At 39.5% G+C, this 19,397-nt stretch overlaps 2 protein-coding genes across 5 annotated transcripts in view; one reads left to right on the plus strand and one right to left on the minus strand.

The window, feature by feature from the left end:
* The window catches only part of LOC137298287 (armadillo repeat-containing protein 8-like), an 801,735-nt gene that overhangs the window by 531,364 nt on the left and 250,974 nt on the right, over window positions 1-19,397 (plus strand). The window lies entirely within an intron of this gene.
* LOC137298556 (alpha-1,6-mannosyl-glycoprotein 2-beta-N-acetylglucosaminyltransferase-like) lies at window positions 1,563-17,994 on the minus strand. Of its 2 annotated transcripts, XM_067830857.1 has the most exons (3): window positions 17,912-17,994; window positions 17,298-17,401; window positions 1,563-3,592 (listed from the first exon to the last, which is right to left on the minus strand). In XM_067830857.1, exon 3 carries the CDS (start codon window positions 2,952-2,954, stop codon window positions 1,563-1,565), a length of 1,392 nt encoding a protein of 463 aa, XP_067686958.1. In that variant the 5' UTR covers window positions 2,955-3,592; window positions 17,298-17,401; window positions 17,912-17,994. The 2 variants fall into 2 exon arrangements, with proteins under 2 accessions (XP_067686958.1, XP_067686959.1); XM_067830858.1 differs by lacking the exons at window positions 17,298-17,401; window positions 17,912-17,994 and adding an exon at window positions 5,906-6,033.

Here is a 19,397-nt window from a genome sequence, read left to right on the forward strand (position 1 = left end):
CTGACAGGAAGCAACACGTAAATATATAACGTCACAGAAATGACCCAATCTAAAAACCAGAAATCAAAATCACTGTTTCATTTGCGATATATCCTGTTGTGAATTACTACTACTACTACTACTACTACTACTACGACGACGACGACGACGACAACGACGACAACGACGACGACGACGACCGGTGTTGTATTTACAGTCATGTGAGTACGGTTATACGAATAAAAGAATTTATGCATATTCAAGCATCACAGACATATTGATTAGACAAATCCCTGAAGTAGACTAATTCCCCTACCTTATGCTGTTATTTACACAGCAGCATCTGATACCTCACGCATGCGTAACTGAATGGTATGGTGTGGTATCTGAGTTCTGGGTCGACGTGAGATGCAAAGATACATCAAATGTCGTTAAACCACAGTAAGGTGTCTAACGAAAGTGTAATAATTAACTGATCTGGACTAGTTACCCAACCAGTCATCCGCTAAGTGCTTGTTAAGTGCTACCCGGAACAACATACTTGTCAGTATGGACCTAACTACCAGACGCCTGGTCATACAGCTGCTACCCAGACAACCTGGTTCTACGTAGTTACCTGCTACCCAGGCAATCTGATTGTATATAGTTACCTGCTACACAGGCAGTCTGAATGTATATAGTTACCTGCTACCCAGGCAATCTGAATGTATATAGTTACCTGCTACCCAGACAATCTGGTTCTACGTAGTTACCTGCTACCCAGGCAATCTGATTGTGCATAGTTACCTGCTACCCAGACAATCTGGTTCTACGTAGTTACCTGCTACCCAGGCAATCTGATTGTGCATAGTTACCTGCTACCCAGGCAATCTGATTGTATATAGTTACCTGCTACCCAGGCAATCTGATCGTGCATAGTTACCTGCTACCCAGGCCACCTAGTTCTATGCAGTTACCTGCTACCTAGGCAATCTGATTGTATATAGTTACCTGCTACCCAGGCAATTTGATTGTGCATAGTTACCTGCTACCCAGGCAATCTGATTGTATATAGTTACCTGCTACTCAGGCAACCTGGTTCTACGTAGTTACTTTCTGCCCAGGCAATCTGATTGCATATAGTTACCTGCTACCCAGGCAATCTGATTGTATATAGTTACCTGCTACCCAGGCAGTCTGATTGTATATAGTTACCTGCTACCCAGGCAACCTGGTTCTACGTAGTTACCCTCTACCCAGGCAACCCGGTTGTATATGGCTACCTGCTACCCAGGCAACCTGGTCATATATAGTTACCTGCTACCCAGGAAAACAGGTCATAAATAGTTATATGCCTCCTGGGCAACCTGATTACATATCTACACTGATCTAGTTGCCTGATCAAAACTTGACATGGTACTTCCCTGGACTAGACAGCATGTCGATCTCGTGTTGGTCTGTGGTCGAAGGAAAAGGGCTTGGGCTTGATGGAGGATGTTACGGTTACCTTACTAAGCTGGCCACGTCACCACAAAGCAGAAGAAATGAAGGTTTCCCATTAACTGGTAATCTGACTGAGGCTGACAAACGACAGACATTTCCTATCAGGTGGTTATTACTTTATTTACCCGATTTAACATGTTGACACCATCAGTTTTGTTTTCAAAGAATCTCAAACACAACTCATGATCACGTGGGTCGGACCAACCCCCAAAACCTTGCCGCATTGGTCTTGTTCTTGCTCTATTTGTAGAAACTTTAAATTTGAGTGGAAAGAGATTTTTTTGGTACGTGGTCAATACATTTTGTATGTTGCTTTTAACCCGATCCCTGTCGCAGCCTTTGATGTTCCTGTGGAAGCCATGACAGGTGCCTATATGAAATACTCTTCCAGCTTTAGGTTTGAGAATTTTCATACCTTTGAAGCAATTGGAAGTGCTGTATTCGAGGGCCCAGTCCCAGTTATAATCATCGAACTTACAGAAGAACTTGGCACATGATTTAAACTCTTTCCAGAAGTTTCTTCTAAAAGCCATTCCTCGTCCTATCCCAGTGAACCAGTTTGATATCACCACATCTCCCGTTTCAGAGACGTAGGAGTTAGGCTTGAGCTCCTCGTGTTCGCCAAGAATGTACATTAAACAAGAAGGACAGGCCACCGGTGTTTCATCATTTAAAAGCCGAATCACATGAATAACGTCCTCAGCCAAATAGTAATCATCGTCTAAACGCAGCACAACTCCTGTGAAGTCTTTCAGAATACGGACTCGATCCAGGATGTAATGTTGTTTCCAAACCCAATGGTGTTTAATCTGAGCGAACCTCCCCTCTCTGTAGTGGCCGTAGGTGTCTGGAAACTTGGCATTGACACAGCCTCTGACCATAGCCATTTCCTTTCCGATGTCTCTAGGACAGTCACTGGGACTGTCCCCTGGGAACTGCTTGTCGTAGAACTGTATGGCGTACGGATAAAACAGCTGCAACACCGGACAGAATTCTATAGACAATACAAGTTGGAACGTTTCTGGAGAATAGTAGTCATGACTGAAGATGACTAGTGTCTGGTTGATGTATCGAACTGATTTCATAGATTCTATCATTATTTGTAGGTCTTCCAGTCTTTTGTGAACTTGAATCAATATAACGACAGAATTGTTATGAAAATCCAGTGGGAACTTTTCAATGTTACGAATATGCTGTTCAGAGTTGAGTCTTAGCAAAGTCTTCCGAGCGGTGTGTTTATTGGTGGATATATTCATGTTCAACAGTTCAATGTCACTGACAACAGGGACAAGCGTGGACGACGACAATTTGCCTACAGTTAAATCTTTCAACAATTTGAGTGCGTTGAGGGTGCGAGATTCCCCCGTCCCGTCGCCGTTGCTACCCCAAGGCCAGAGAGCGGCGTACATCTGCAGCCCCACAAACACTCCGAGCACGAAGCAAAAAACACGGTGACAGAAACGCCGAGATGTTACGAGACTAGAGGCCCGCATGTTCACGACAGAATTGATTGCACACAATGCTAATATGTAAGTAAAGAGAATCACCAACAACGGTGTTTACTCACAATTTAGATTTCACATAACTGATGTTGTGGGCTGCAGTGGTTAGTGCGGGATCCCTTGTGCCTTCACCTGCATTATGGGAAATTGGTAGGTAGATGTCAGATGTAATGCCACTGTTATCCCGAGTCCAGAAATCAGGTTATTCAAGAATCTTTTCTTGGTGTCCCAGGTCAACACATACACTCTACATTCTCGAACAGGAAACCTCCACTGTGTTTTATTACATTACACACATGTGACTTCCTTTCACCATCCGAGGTTGGAAACAATACTGGTTAAATATAGGTGAGTATGGTGGAAGTATCTCGGGTAGCAGCCTATGCATAATACATGCTCCACATTGATCAGTCACGCAAATGTCGCCATGTATTGAAGCACACGCTTGCAGGCGGAGTTGGACACATGCTTGAATTGTCTGTAAATATCTGGGTTTGGGGCCACATTTGATAACTATGTTCTTGCGTCATACAGACGGAACAAGTGTCCGTAGAAACGCTGACAGACCGGCCAATGTCCCTGGTCGTTGTGGGAGCAGCACAGTATGGAGTTATAGCTCAACCTGTGCCCTGAAATCAGGTCAACAAAATAACATGAATAAAGACAATACGAAACCAAGAATAACGCTACAGTGATAATACAATAACAGTGTGATCGGAAATACAGTCCAAGTAACCTCATCAACATCAAATCTTGTATTCCCGGTTGATACCTCTCCTCGAAGCCAGATATATGACGTCAGCTAGACAAGCGTTCACCCGTCTTGCAAACTTTGGGGCAGGCTGTCTCATATTCCCTGAAACACCTAATGTACCTTTCAGCTCAGCACTTTCTGCAATGTCAAAGCCCTAGATAACGGGAGTCTACATTTAGATAAGGTCGTATGGGGTAATGGCACTAGCATTCTAATTTTCACTCTATGGATTAAGGACAGAGCTTCACTAGAGGACCAGGAGTTTGCTGTTTGAAGGTTACGTAATGACTTGTAATCGATAATCACCCCAGCACGACTAGCCTCAATGCAGATTTCTAGCTGTTTCTGAATCTCCCATCTCACTCATTTGCAATCCACAGGAATTATTTGTATTTGTCCAAACTCTAGATATTGAGCTACTAAACGTTATTCTAAGCCCCGGGTTCTACGAGGGCTGGTCAAAAAGTTGGAAGCCTACATAACATCTAGATCGGTGACGCCGATTAACCGTAGGAGTGTTGTTGGACAGAGTTCTTAATCAGCATTTCCAGTATTCTAATCGACTAGATCAACTAGTTCGAAAGCAACAAATCCTTGAAGCATACTGGGGGTATAGATAAGAGTACAGCAGATTGAGCTCGTCCGTACCGGCATAGCGTTTTCCACGGAGATGTTCCTTCAATTTTGGAAATAGGTGAAAGTCACTTGGGGCCAGGCCAGGTGAATATGGAGGATGAGGAAGTTCTTCGAAGCCACATTGATGTACTGTAAACTTTGCCAAGCGAGAGGTGTGAGACGAAGCATTGTCATGTAAAATCAGAACATCTCTGACGTTGTACTAGTATGTATACCCCAGTATGCTTTAAGAACTAGTTGCGTTCGAACTAGTTGATCTATTTGAGGACAATAACTGGAAATGCTGGTTATATATATGGCCAAATGACACTTAAGCTAACCCAGAATTAATAGTTCCCCGTCGGTCCCCCAGACCACTGACATTAGCACAGTATTGACACCTAACCAGACCTGCACATGTCGACTGTAAAACGATACTCACACAGAGCTTAAAACAACGTACATTATTTCTAAGAATGCGTATAAAGTCTGTAACCAATTCATCCAACACCAACACCCCCACCCCCACCCCCATCCCAACCCCATCCAAAATAACTCTCTAGCGATTTCATAACACACAACAAGCTTTCTCTATTGTTATGGATGCTGCTTTGTTTTTTGTACTGCCACTGTGCCTTCACCCAACTTCTTCGTGCATATTTCTGGTTAACTGATAGTGTCACCTAAATGAAAACAATAAATAAATCGTTGGCTCGCCCGGGAGCTTAATTTTTTATGATTACACGATGCCATTTAGAAAGTGGTCAAATGCAACATATGTCATATTTGGGATTTCACTTTCTTAGTAAAGTACAAATTCTAGTACTTTTTTTTTTTCCGGTTGAGTCCCATCCGGGATTCGAACCCGCACCCTCAGAGTGGAAGTCGCGGTGGCTGAGCGGGCTAGGCGGCTGACTTTGTGTGCTGGCGATTAGGTGCCTGACTCTGAGGGTGCGGGTTCGAATCCCGGATGGGACTCAACCGAAAAAAAAAAAAAAAGTACTAGAATTTGTACTTTACTAAGAAAGTGAAATCCCAAATATGACATATGTTAATTTTTTATGTCACAAAATTAGATGGGCATTTCATTGTCTAATGTTGTGTGCAGCCAATATTTACTATGATGTTCACTTTCGACAAATGTCATTGTTAAAACATTGTGACCTGTTGTCGATGTGGACAGAACATTAGAAACTTGACATCCAACAGAGGACGTTTTTTTCAGGACGGTACCATGAACATGGAATTAACTCAGTGGAGTTAGGGTGAATGATAATACTTTGATGCAAGAAAAAGCAGAAATAAGAATTTGAAAACAATGGCTATGGAAAGAAAAGAGATTTAGTTTAGAGAACTAAAAGATGGCGATCGCCGTATCCACTTGAGATACCCACATTTTATCGCGACAAGTCGATGGTACTTGCGATACTAGTAGAATTTGAATCAGAAACAGAAAAAGGAATAAAGACAGAAATATTTTGGATAAATCAATTAGAAACTGAATTTTAGAAAGGAATTTAGCCGTAACAAACTGATTCAACAAATGACATATTTCTCAGGAATGTTCACGAACCTTCCGTGCAGAATAAAGTCTTTCCTTTTCTGAACGTGATGGTAATGTTTTTGTCAAAGGGTTGGTAATAGTTTGTAAAGACCTAAGGAATACTGGACCATGTTGTACGTGGAAGGACATGTCAGCATCTGCAATAGCGAAGCCACGTGAAACGTTTGGTGAAGCATATAAGCTATTGGTTGGCTAAGAAATGGGGTGGTTGCACTTTCGTTTAGCATGAGAGGAGCACTTTGCTTGACATATTGTGTACTTGAAGAGATGTCAGTGATGGCTGTGATAGCTTCAGGAGCTTGGTTTCGTCGTGTGTGTGTGTGTGTGTGTGTGTGTGTGTGTGTGTGTGTGTGTGTGTGTGTGTGTGTGTGTGTGTGTGTGTGTGTGTGTGATATTTTTCAGTAATACTATATATCGGTTTACAAATACCCAAGTAAAACTAAATTTGCTGAGCTGTTGCAATACGAACGTGCTGGAGTTATGCTGAATTTGTCAAAATTGAATTTATTTGAATCTTTATGTATCATACGCGTCTGACACCATCAGGAGAGGGAAGTAGGCGAGGTGAGAAATGGTATGCACATGTGAACACGTTAAATCATTGTTGAAAGTAAAAGCGATTGACCTTTGACTTAAATAAACATTCATGTAAGGAAAGATAGACAAACAAGGGGCGGGGAGTTGCAATGAGCATAAAGGACATAATACAGTATGGTTCAAAATTATTGAGAATAGCTAAAGCATTTCATATTATTAAACGAGAACAAATCAGATAAAATTGAATGTATTGTGAAAGTGAACTGACCTTTTCATGTTGTGTAGGTAACAATTTAATATTTTATCAAGTCTCCTTGAGCCTCACGGCACAGTCTAAGACGGGTAGGCATACTTCCTATCAGAGAGGTTAGTGTCTCGTGAGTTATGCTGTCCCAGTATCGGACCACTTCTCTCTTCATGTCTTCAATTTTTGTCAACCCCTTTTGATTCACACATTCCTTCATCATCCCCCAAATGTTCTCAATGGGATTTAAGTCAGGACTATATGCAGGAAATGGTAATGCAGTCACATTTTTCTCCTGAAACCACTGCTTGGCATGTTTTGCGGTGTGTTTAGGATCATTATCTTGCTGCAAAATCCAGTCATTTCGATAAAACACATGTGCACGTGGAAGGAGAAAATGATCTAATATGTTAGTGTAGCGTTGACTTGTCAGATTTCCCTCAAACACACACAGCGGGGTCGTTCCTAATAAGGATATCCCTCCCCATACATGAAGCTTTGGGCTGTATTTAGGTCGTCGATACAACGGTGCTGACGCAGACTTTGTCCATATTTTCACATTATTGGGATATACCCATATTGAGCTTTCATCAGTAAAAATCACATTTTCCCAGTCAAAGTTTTCATGTGCCAAACACCACTCAACACGCCTGTCTTTATGTTCTTGTTTCATGAGAGGAGAAGGAATTCCAGTCTTTTTCTCCCATCCAAGATCAATCAAATTTCTTCTAACTGTAGATTTTGATACAACTGTTGATCCCCTTTCTATCATTTCATACCTGATGTTGGAGATGCCTGCCCTTTGCTTTTAAGACGCTAAAAGTCCCAGCCGGACGCGATCTGAGAAGTCCAATTTTCTGGGTCTCCCTGCTCCTTTCTGGTGCCCAAAATCCTTTCCCTCTTTAAAATTCTTCCTAATCCTATACACAGTAGAAAGAGGAGTTCCTGTTCTCTCTGCCAATGTATTTACATCATCAATTCCTTGATTACACAACTCAAAAATCAACCTTCTTTTATCTTCAGCAGACATTATTGACAGTGCTGAGGAAAATGACGTCTGCTACAAATTCAGGGGAGGTAACTCTAATTGTACTATACTGAGTAGGCCAAGATGAGTTACCTCCCTTATACCATTACTTAGTTTTAAGTATCAGTGAATCAGTTGAGGTGTTAGGATAGCTCAAAGTAAGAAGAAAAATTCTCAATAATTATGAACCAGACTATATATTTAACACACATGTCTACTTTACATGTCCATAACATAGAGGCAGTGTGTCTTCAAAAACCTACGCACAATCAGAAGTTCGTCATAGGTTCGCTGTACATACCAAAGTTCAGTATTCAGCACTGGGAGCTAAAAGAGAATAATTTTCTATAGCTTCAGACCTACAGCTAAAACCGTCATGTTATGTGATTTAACGGTAATGTATATCACAGATCCACCAGACATATCGAGCACTGACGGCATATCTATGACATGGAACAAGTTATCACCGAACCTTCTAGGATAACAGAAAACAGTGGAACATTATTACATTTCCTTTTCACCAACTGTTTGTCCTTAATTAAGGAATCGGGAGTTTTTGTTCTATTTTTAGTGACCATTGCCCAGTATTTATCTCATTAGGTATTCCAAAATCTAGACATAAGGCATACACAAGAGTCATATATGACTTCTCTGAAATTGATAGTAAATCTCTAAATGAGAAATATAAGTAATTTTAAGTGAGACTGACAATTCAGCGAAGGAAACTATGACATGTGTTTATGCGTTTTACAGACATAATAAATACAATTTTCAATGAATGTGTACCACACAAGGAAGTAACAATGAAATCCAAAGACGAACCCTGGATGAATGGTTACATCAGGAAACTCAGGGGAAAACGAAATCGAGATCATAAAAGTGTCAAACAACGAAAAGACTTTTCATTCAAGTTGGAGCAAAGTTGTTTCTGACAACAGGAAAGCATAAATTAAATTATGATCAAAATCTAGATATTTACTATCTGTAGATATTAGGAAAGTTAAATGTCTGAAATACATCAGTAATCGATTTCTACGACTAACGACAAATACTTTAAAGGTCACACGCAACCAAACATCAAACATAATTAAGTTATAAGTTATCACTTATTCATGATATATAAAAATGCATTGCTGATTAAGAAAAAAACCCAAATAAACAATATTATAAAGCGTATAATCGCAAATCAAAAGTGCAATTTCGTATTTGGGTTTACTTCCCTGGAAACGAAATAGCCACGATGATGAACCCAGTCAGAGTCAGTCAGTCAGAGTGAGTGTGCACTCAAGCGTAACGAAGCCTTTTCGTTGGGCACTATTTCATTTGCCGGAGTATTCTCCATGCTGTTATGCCGGTGTTGTTATGATTAAGTCACTGGGTACTGTGAAATACTGAACTATATTGTGGAATATGATTTCAATTTGAGTTTAGTTCATTGAGATTATGATAGTGATTAATGTGCTCACTCAGTCAGAGTAATACAGCACATATTTGTCTTACATACTGTATAAAAACCACCAAGTTACAATTGCTAGCATCATTTTCACAATGGCTCCATCACAAGTATGAGAGTTCGATTACAAGTTCCTGAACCTAAATGCCGATACGTATATCAGACATTTAATAGACAATCCTTGTTGCTCTTGTGGATATCAGAGTGAACATGTCCTACACTATTATTTCATTAGGGATAAGTATATTCAGATATGAACTAATACGTATTGTTATACTTAGGGCTATCATATGGATAGAATTGTGACTGGACACACGGAACTTACGCACTGTGAAAAACAGAAAATAGTTGAATCCGTCCACAATTTTATCAAGAAATCAAATTAAATTAACTTAAGCATAACCTTCGAGAATGGAACCACATGACACTGACGAATCCAGAACAAATAACAGCTTAGAGAGTTGGTATGGGAGGTTAAAGGAGAAGACTGTTGGAAAGGCCCACGCCAACGTTTTCCAGGTGATAAAATTCGTGTTGGGGGAGCCACAAATTAATAAACTGAAAATGGTGCAATATGGTGCCGGCCAGACACTATATATGCAATGATTTGATATGCTGATATTTCATATGATATGTTTTTATCTTGTGACTATTAGTGGTAACACCAAATAGTAAATTATATCATGAAAATGTCAAATATCAGTTTAGACTTATTACATTTCTTTTCCTCTTCCACTTTTCCTATCCAGCTTGTACCTGTACAAACATAGAATGGCCTTTGTTCGACTTACAGGTAATGCCGATAAGTGGTGTTAATTTCAGGTTGCGTGTGTTCAATGATTGAAGTTGTGCATGCATAGCGTCATTAGAAGACAATCAGACAGACATATAGGAGTCAATACACCAGACATTGAGTTTACTCTGTAACAGAGTCTGCTTATCACAATCAACATGGGCTTTTTATGTAACGAGTGGATAATTTACTTCTTTGTGTACACAACCAAGACTACTGCGCACGACCTCATGCTCCGGGCAGGCATACTGTTACAAGCTTCACGAACCTATTCACAGCGCATGCGTTATGAGCGCAGTGCAGCATAGCTGTTGAAACAGCTTTTCCCTCCAGTGCTGGGGGGAATTTTATAGAATCGTTTGAACTCTGATTTTGCGGCCTCTCTTCATCGTGTTTTTTGTCAGCTTTAAAGGTTGAATTGACATTTTTGATGATTTGTTTCCGTAAGTGCATACTGAAGGGTATCAGAATGAGCAAAGTTGTGTTTTACGTTGGATGTGGCCTTTAAATAAACCACTTTCAAAACTATTAAATTTATCCTTAGAAAAAGCTGTCTTCCCAGCCATTTGGAAAGAGGCACTGGTTGTCCCAATGAATGAAAAAGGTTGCGTACATGAGTACTTTAATTACAGACCAGTTGCTCTAGCGAGTTTTCTCTCGGAGGCTTTTGAGAATTGTATCTTTAAATACGCAAACAACTTCTTCAAAGACAATAATACAATCACTTATTTACAATCGGGATTCAAACCTGGGGACTCGACAGCGTGCGAACAAACAGACTTACATATGTTTGTGTCTAAAGCCCCTGCTGAAGGAAAGTAATGAAGTAGAAATAAGATAGGGTAAGGGCACAAAAGGTCTAATATCTAAACTGAAACAATGTGGCATCAGGGTAAATTTGTCAGCCTGGTTTCACAGCTACTTAACAGACAGTGATCAGCGGTTATTCATCTAATAACCAAACATCCTGCGCGGGAGTTCCCCAGGGATCCGTCTTGAGACCGCTACTGTTCCTCATCTATATACATGATCTAACAGAATGTATATCAAGCATGTATAAGGCTTTGTGCCGACAATACATCGCTGTGTGTTGCAATAGAAGACGTAACACAGGCACACCGGTTACTAAATGAGGACTTAAACAAAAGTTTCGATTGAGATAAGACTTGGGAAGTAACTTTCACTCCCGAAAAAAGCCTGAAGCCATGCTTTCTACCACTAAAATAAACCAAAGCTAGAAATCTGATCTATTTTTGAATAACATCAAAGTCAAAGAAGTGAAAACACATAAGCACTTGGGTATCGTATTCCAAGACAACGGTAAATGACACAGACATATAGACTCAGTTGTTAACAAAATAAGCCCATTAATAAACTGCCTTCGTTACTTTAAATACTGACTTAGAAAGAAAAGCCTCCAAATTCTGTATAAATCGTTCATGCTACCCATATTTGATTGCTGTGACCGTATTTGCCATAATTGCACTAAGGACCAAAAATTAAGAACAGAAAAATTACATATGGCTGCAATTAGAATTATAACCGACGCAGTTCGACGAATTAGTCATGAAAAATTACTGAAAGAAATAGGATAAAGTTCCCTTGCTGAACGCTGATACTGTCACCGGTTCAGTTTATTTTATAAAACGAAAACCGGTTTGACACCATCACATCTATCACTGCTAGTCCCCTCTCCCCTCCTAGAACTCGGCCAACCTAGGAGCAGGAGACTGCAGAACAGTCAGTAAAGGTTTAACTGTAACCAAATCCCAACGTAATGCAAGCGTTAGTGAAACATTCTCAGGTAAATTCTCCTCACACGAAGCCTCCACCGCACCTCCTTTCACTGCAGGAATGTACATGTACTTGATGGATATGAAATTACACCTATGCAAAATTATTTGTGAGAAAACATAAAAACTGCTGTGAACATTTTGTTGAGCGGATGTCACGTGTTTCATTACTATCACTTATTTTTGTACTATACAATTTACTGAAGGTGCAACATAGTAGTGTCAGTATAATCCGCCGTTTATTACAGTACGTTTAAGTTTGGCCTTCTCTGCGTATCGGTGTCAACTCCAAGGAAATTTCCCAGATACTTTTTTCAGGTGAGAGCAGAAACCTGTGCACTCAAAATCGCACACCGTGCACATCAGACAGGAAGCCCCGTCACATGGCTGGATGTAGAAGACTGCGCATTTACTCTTGTGACAAGGCAACAGTGTTCTAAAAGCAGGTATGTGTATTCACATGGTTGTACTTCAGTTACACTCCATATCTTGCCTTGTGAACTTTCTTCCTTTTTCTGTAACTGAACCTATTCGTATGATGTTTCTAAACATATGTTTAATGGATATTACTTGTGGCATAAACGTTTGTGACTTGTGTCAGAATGAGTGTTCATTACATGGGCATCAAAGTTCACAAGTCAAAATCAATAGTACAAGCACAATGAGACAGCCTGTTTACGTAGGTTTGTATATCAGTAAATAAATAAATGCATATTCATATCCCAACTATGTGGCAGCGTTTCTGTGTTTACAAATAATGCAATCTAGAGTACATGGTGATATCAGTTAAAGTACAAACACAAGTCGACTATTGACTTAGCTGTAATATTACCATTTAGTAAATTACCAAAATGTAGGCATGTTTTCAGATCTAAGAATTTTTCCCTGTTTCTTCCGTCCTGTATCCAATCTGCCACTGTAAGATTGAAAACATACCCGCGTTGAATTATTACCCGGACTCACTATTCAACGCTTGGGGTCATTGTTCAACATAGAATAATCACCCGGCTACTAATGAAAAGTAACCCGGGTCAAGTATGGAAAACACACTCTCGTTGAAAAATGACCTTCATTGTTTTCTACATTGTAAACGTACTCTAAATACATTGCATTGACAGGTGAAGTAACGATACATACGTGTATGTAACGTACCGGGCATCTGAGGTTGAATGAAAAAAGACTCTTTTTTGCTCTCATCATATGGATCATATTCAATTTTTCTAAACTCATTTCACGTTTGACCACTGACCCTCGCATTAGCAGTACTCACTGCTTTGAACAAACGCCCGGCCCCATGTTATTTAAGCAGTTTCGAGACGTGACAATCGTTACAAATGTATGGGTGTATTATAAGTAATAACACAGACCCCATTTCCAACACCGACATGTGCCTTGATATTCGTGTCAGCTCGCTATTGTCTCAATCATACCACACAAAACATGGGTCTGAACGACAACACTAATTTAACATACATATGTAGTTATTATCTATATTTGAGCAAGTTTGATAACGTATAATTCGATGATTTGGTCCCATGGTTTCCTGTTATGTGCTGGAAATACACTGAATGCCTAGTAACAGTAACTAGAAAATTGTTGTTACCTCATTATATAAATGATAATGCATATGTCTAACGCATTTGAAACACATAACTGATTAATCTGAACATGTATTTTCTTAAAAAAAATATATGTGCTTTCAAAATTGGAATAAAAACAAAGAAGAATATATTTATCATCTTTCATATATCATTTCAATATTACTATGACTATAAAACTGAGTGTAGCCTATAACCCACCCCGCCAAAATCCAACCCCAGATACAGCAGTGACTGTAATCAGAAACGGACTCATGAAATGTTAATAGAAGGAACATGATAAACTGTTGACAGAACTACAGAATGATGGCTTTATGTCAACGTACGAGAGCAATTTATGGTAATCTATCTTATTTATGGCATCTATACTGATCATACTATGTATTTTCATACATTCGCTTTAGTCAAATTCATTGTATTGAGCAGTATATTTGTGTACATTTTTGAGTACAAATCATTTGATTCTCCATGTTTATAGCAATCATACATTGGTGAATAATGTTAGACTACCTTTGTCATGTTGGTTTGCAAACCGACTAAGACACGCACGCACGCGCGCACTCACATCCACACACATGACATCCTACCCCCCACATGCCCATCCCACAACACAATCACACGTGCACCCTCCGCACTTCCCCAACCCCACAAAATCAATCCCTACAACAATACATGAACGCACAACCATACCCCCAACAGCCCCCCCCCCCCCCCCGCTCTATCACACACACACACAAGCATCCTTTCCCACCTCCACAATATTAGCCCTCACAACCATACATCCCCTCCCCTACAACCTTCCTTCCCCATACCCACGATATTACCCCTCACAACCATACATCCCTATCCCCACAGTATCCCCCAACCATGCATCCCACATATATATACTGTGCAACTTTTAAACAAGAGATGTAGATGTGTCATCAAGAAATACTTTTAAATAAAAGTTAATTCTGCCTTCTACGGAAGCGTACTAGGGCCACGGTGAAAGTTTTGTAGTCTCAGTATCTCCTACGTAGGACTTATTATCACCTGCGCAGGACTTACTATCTCCTACGTAGGACTTACTATCTCTTACGTACGACTTACTATCTCTTACGTACTAATTATTATCACCTGCGCAGGAGTTACTATTTCCTACGTAGGACTTACTATCTCTTACGTAGGACTTATTATCACTTATTATCTAATACGTAGGACTTATGATCTCTTGTAGGAGATGCTACATATATGTTAATATACATTAATCTGAAATGATAAACTTCATTTAGCCAGGCACGGAAACCATTTCCTTTTTAACCGTTTCAGACACTCTTAGAGTCTACAACCATGTGTTTTATTTACGTTTAGAGTCTACAGTTATGTGTTATATTTACAATTAGAGTCTACTATCATGTGTTTCATTTAATCTATGAGTCTACTGTTTCCTTCACCTTTTGACACGTGTGTTCAACTATACTACCAATCAAAAGTTGACTCACCAGTGTAAATGTAGGCGCATACTTCAGTCAACTGTTCTAAACAAGATTTTGCAAAACATTCCATACTGTTTAGAGGTACTTTTTACACATGAACGGATGTATAGTAAAACAAACAAGATACTAAGTCGTACGTAGGAGATACTAAGTTCTATGTAGAGATACTAATCCTATCTAGAAGATACTATGTCCTACGTAGGAGATACTAAGTTCTATGTAGAGATACTAATCCTAGCTAGAAGATACTATGTCCCACGTAGAAGATACTAAGTTCTATGTAGAGATACTAATCCTAGCTAGAAGATACTAAGTCGTACGTAGGAGATACTAAGTTCTATGTAGAGATACTAATCCTAGCTAGAAGATACTATGTCCTACGTAGGAGATACTAAGTTCTATGTAGAGATACTAATCCTAGCTAGAAGATACTATGCCCCACGTAGGAGATACTAAGTTCTATGTAGAGATACTAATCCTAGCTAGAAGATACTATGTCCTACGTAGGAGATACTAAGTTCTATGTAGAGATACTAATCCTAGCTAGAAGATACTATGTCCCACGTAGAAGATACTAAGTTCTATGTAGAGATACTAATCCTAGCTAGAAGATACTAAGTCGTACGTAGGAGATACTAAGTTCTATGTAGAGATACTAATCCTAGCTAGAAGATACTATGTCCTACGTAGGAGATACTAAGTTCTATGTAGAGATACTAATCCTAGCTAGAAGATACTATGTCCTACGTAGGAGATACTAAGCTCTATGTAGAGATACTAATCCTAGCTAGAAGATACTATGTCCCACGTAGGAGATACTAAGTTCTATGTAGAGATACTATTCCTAGCTAGAAGATACTATGTCCCACGTAGGAGATACTAAGTTTTATGTAGAGATACTAATCCTAGCTAGAAGATACTATGTCCTACGTAGGAGATACTAAGTTCTATGTAGAGATACTAATCCTAGCTAGAAGATACTATGTCCTACGTAGGAGATACTAAGTTCTATGTAGAGATACTAATCCTAGCTAGAAGATACTATGTCCCACGTAGGAGATACTAAGCTCTATGTAGAGATACTAATCCTAGCTAGAAGATACTATGTCCCACGTAGAAGATACTAAGTTCTATGTAGAGATACTAATCCTAGCTAGAAGATACTATGTCCTACGTAGGAGATACTAAGTTCTATGTAGAGATACTAATCCTAGCTAGAAGATACTATGTCCCACGTAGGAGATACTAAGTTCTATGTAGAGATACTAATCCTAGCTAGAAGATACTATGTCCTACGTAGGAGATAGTGACACCAAATGTTTTTCATCATATCCGTACCACGCTTCCATAGCCATCGTATTATTTTCAACTTGGGCCAAATGTAAAAAATGCATAATATTCAGTTCCATAAAACTATTGCTAACTTCCTAATGTAAATGATGCCGGTATATTGGAAAAGTATGACACAATATAATCAGATGAAATCACTTGTACAATTTGACAAATTGGTTGTATTTGCTTGGTTATAATTTCGTACTGTATAAGATTAATGGTCTACTGAGGTTGATTGACCTGTATTTTGTAAGTTTCAATAAATATTGGTGGGAATTTGTACTCTTCAACATAGTATTACAACACTGAAACATTATGTAGCAGTAATTTAGCATCATCAAGAGTGAAGTGATATATATGTGATATAGTGACATATAAGTAAATATTTATTGAATCTTTGAAGCCAACACAGATGTAAGAAGACAGATGACAAAGATGACTGCTTATTTTCCATATGTAATGATGAAATGAGGTATTCTTTAAAACATATCGTTATATTTTTATTTTCACAAATTATAACAGATGACATGTTTAAAAACGGCTTTTAAAAACGTTTTTAAAACCATACAGAAACATTTTCAAAACGTTTCTGTTAGCTGGTATGTCCATGATGGAAGAGCATTGGCCAACAGCTATGAGTATTAACTCTGATATACAGTGTATGACGGACTGAAGACTCTGTGTTTCAAAAACTAAGTTGGCCGACCACTGAGTTGGTGTACGTAGAAGACACACGTGTAGATTAGCTAGTGAGTGTTATCAGTATGACCTGAATACTGACTATTGTGTTCTGATTTAGGAGGCCGTATTATGGAGAGGTGTGACGTCCACACAGGTAGCCAGCCTTTCGCAATGCCATGTCAAAATGATCCTCACAAATACATAGCTACTGCTGGATATAGCAAAACAAAATGACTATTTTATAGATGTCATTAGTAACAATTAATGTTTTCTGAAGCAAGACAGATAGTGCCGACATCTTGGTTTCCTTACAACAGCGATTAATGAAGGTAAACATGACACTGATTTCATCAAACGATTGTGCAAATACGGCTCGAGACATATCTGTAAATTATAGAGACAGTGAGGAGCATGGCCCCTTCAGTCTTCACAGCCTTGCTTGTACAAAGTTTGTTTGTCTGGACTTACTGTGTTTCCATAGTTCTTCCACTGGAGGGTAAGACACATTTTCCAGTCGTCCCGGAGAACCGGATGTCGAGGTAACGCCACAAGGTCAAGGTCAGCTGATACGACTATGAAGTGGTGACAACAGAAAAATCCACGTTAGAGATTTAAATAGACGCGCACAAAACGATCCCCATATACACGCATATTCAGCTGAGGGTACATGGCCCGACGTTAATCCATAATCAATCGTCACATTTCTGAAGTGATACACTTTTTTACCTCCAGGCTGGCGTTTCAGTCAACTGCCTTTTGTGTCTTTGAAGTGAATAACCTTATTTTGATTAATTGTATACAACAATTACAACTGTCTAAAATGTCTAACATCAATGTGTTCGCTTCGACGGTCCGCTGTTTCTAGTCTCTGACAGTGTCACACAACAAGAAGTCAGCAAAACAAGACTAGCTACATGCCTTTATACAGCAAACACCAGAGCACGCTCTAGGTACTTGACAGTATTTGCTTTGACATAAGTGCGGATCGTGTTGCAACACACACACTGTTCATATCAACTGACTTACCGCTGTGTCTATACTCTTGAACTTACATATCTTAACCGAGTATGTTTGAAGCCTACCTTTGTTTTCAAATTCGCCAACCAGGCTGTAACCCTACCGTTGGCAAACAGGCCCTAAGCAATGTATGGTGTCCATTTTTTGTCATCGAACTTCCGTAATGCTGGGATAGACTGGACTAGCCACGGCTGACTTGGAGTAACGTGTATCCCATGCATGTACATTGTATTGGTAACTCGAAGTGGCCTGTCACACATAACCCTTGAAAAAGTACATGTATGACAAATTTACCTTCCCTGAAATCGAAAGTTATCTACAGGGTAGTTAGAGTATGAATATTTACCTAGATTATTTGTACTGCGTCATGGAATATAAACCAGTAACATGTACACTTTTCTACAACATATATATGTACCTGCCCCAGTACAGCCATACACTTCTAGATATGTGGCAACCGCTAATAATCACCTACAAGGTCACATTCCTACACCTCTGTCAGGAAATATGAGTATGAACGATAGGGAAGTAATCCGATCGCTAGTTCACTGGTTCAGCTGTTTATTGTTGCATACAGGCTCAAATAGTCTAATTTTTTATGACGTCATCATGACCTCACGGGCTCAAAAAGTCTTTGTTTATGAGTCATCGAATACCTGCGGGACCTCATTAAGCATACAAGTATGACATCACAATGACCTTGGAGAACACTTTGTTGGTGATCAATTCAAAAACACCTGGCTGACACTCACCAAGCATCAGTTGATTTTCTAAATGGACGAAGCACGTAACATTAGCAACACCGTGAATACACAACTGCAATGCCTCTAGAACAAAGACAGTTTTACTAAAGGGGTGAAAATCAAAGTGCTTGCTGTCGATCAGTTACCACGAACTATATCCACATATCCAAAAGGATACATTTTGAATAACCAAACCTCCCATCATCCTGGACAACACTGATTCAAAACACACAGAATTATTTGACAGTTTGGCAACAAAGCCTCAGTATTGTCAAATGACATTCCACACATTTCTATAAAGGAATGGTGCGTCTTTCCAACACAATACACTTATACTTAAGAGTAAAGACACCTGAGTAACACCTGTGGACATTCACTGATTGACATTCTTAATTGTCTAACTTTCAACCCAAAATAGTAGTCCTCTTGCTTAAAGGTCACATGCAACGTAAAACACAACTTTGTGGATTCTGGTACCTTTCGGTATGCACTTACCGAAACAAATCACAAAAGATGCCAATTCAACCTATAAAGTTGAAAAAAACGCGATGAAAAAAAAGCCCGCGAAATCGGAGTTCAAACGTTTCACTAAATTCCCCCCAGCGCTGGGGGGAAAACTGGTTTCAACAGCTGTGCTGCGCTGCGTCCATAACGCATGCGCAGTGAATAGGTTCGCGGAGCTTGGTTGTGTACACAAACAAGTAAATAATCTACTCATTACGTTAAACAACTTGTTGATTGTGGTAAGCAGTCTCTGTCACAGAGAAAGCTCAGTGTCTGGTTTATTCACACCTATATGTCTGTCTGC

The sequence above is a fragment of the Haliotis asinina genome, chromosome 10, assembly GCF_037392515.1.
Source record: "Haliotis asinina isolate JCU_RB_2024 chromosome 10, JCU_Hal_asi_v2, whole genome shotgun sequence".
Lineage (NCBI taxonomy): Eukaryota > Metazoa > Mollusca > Gastropoda > Lepetellida > Haliotidae > Haliotis > Haliotis asinina.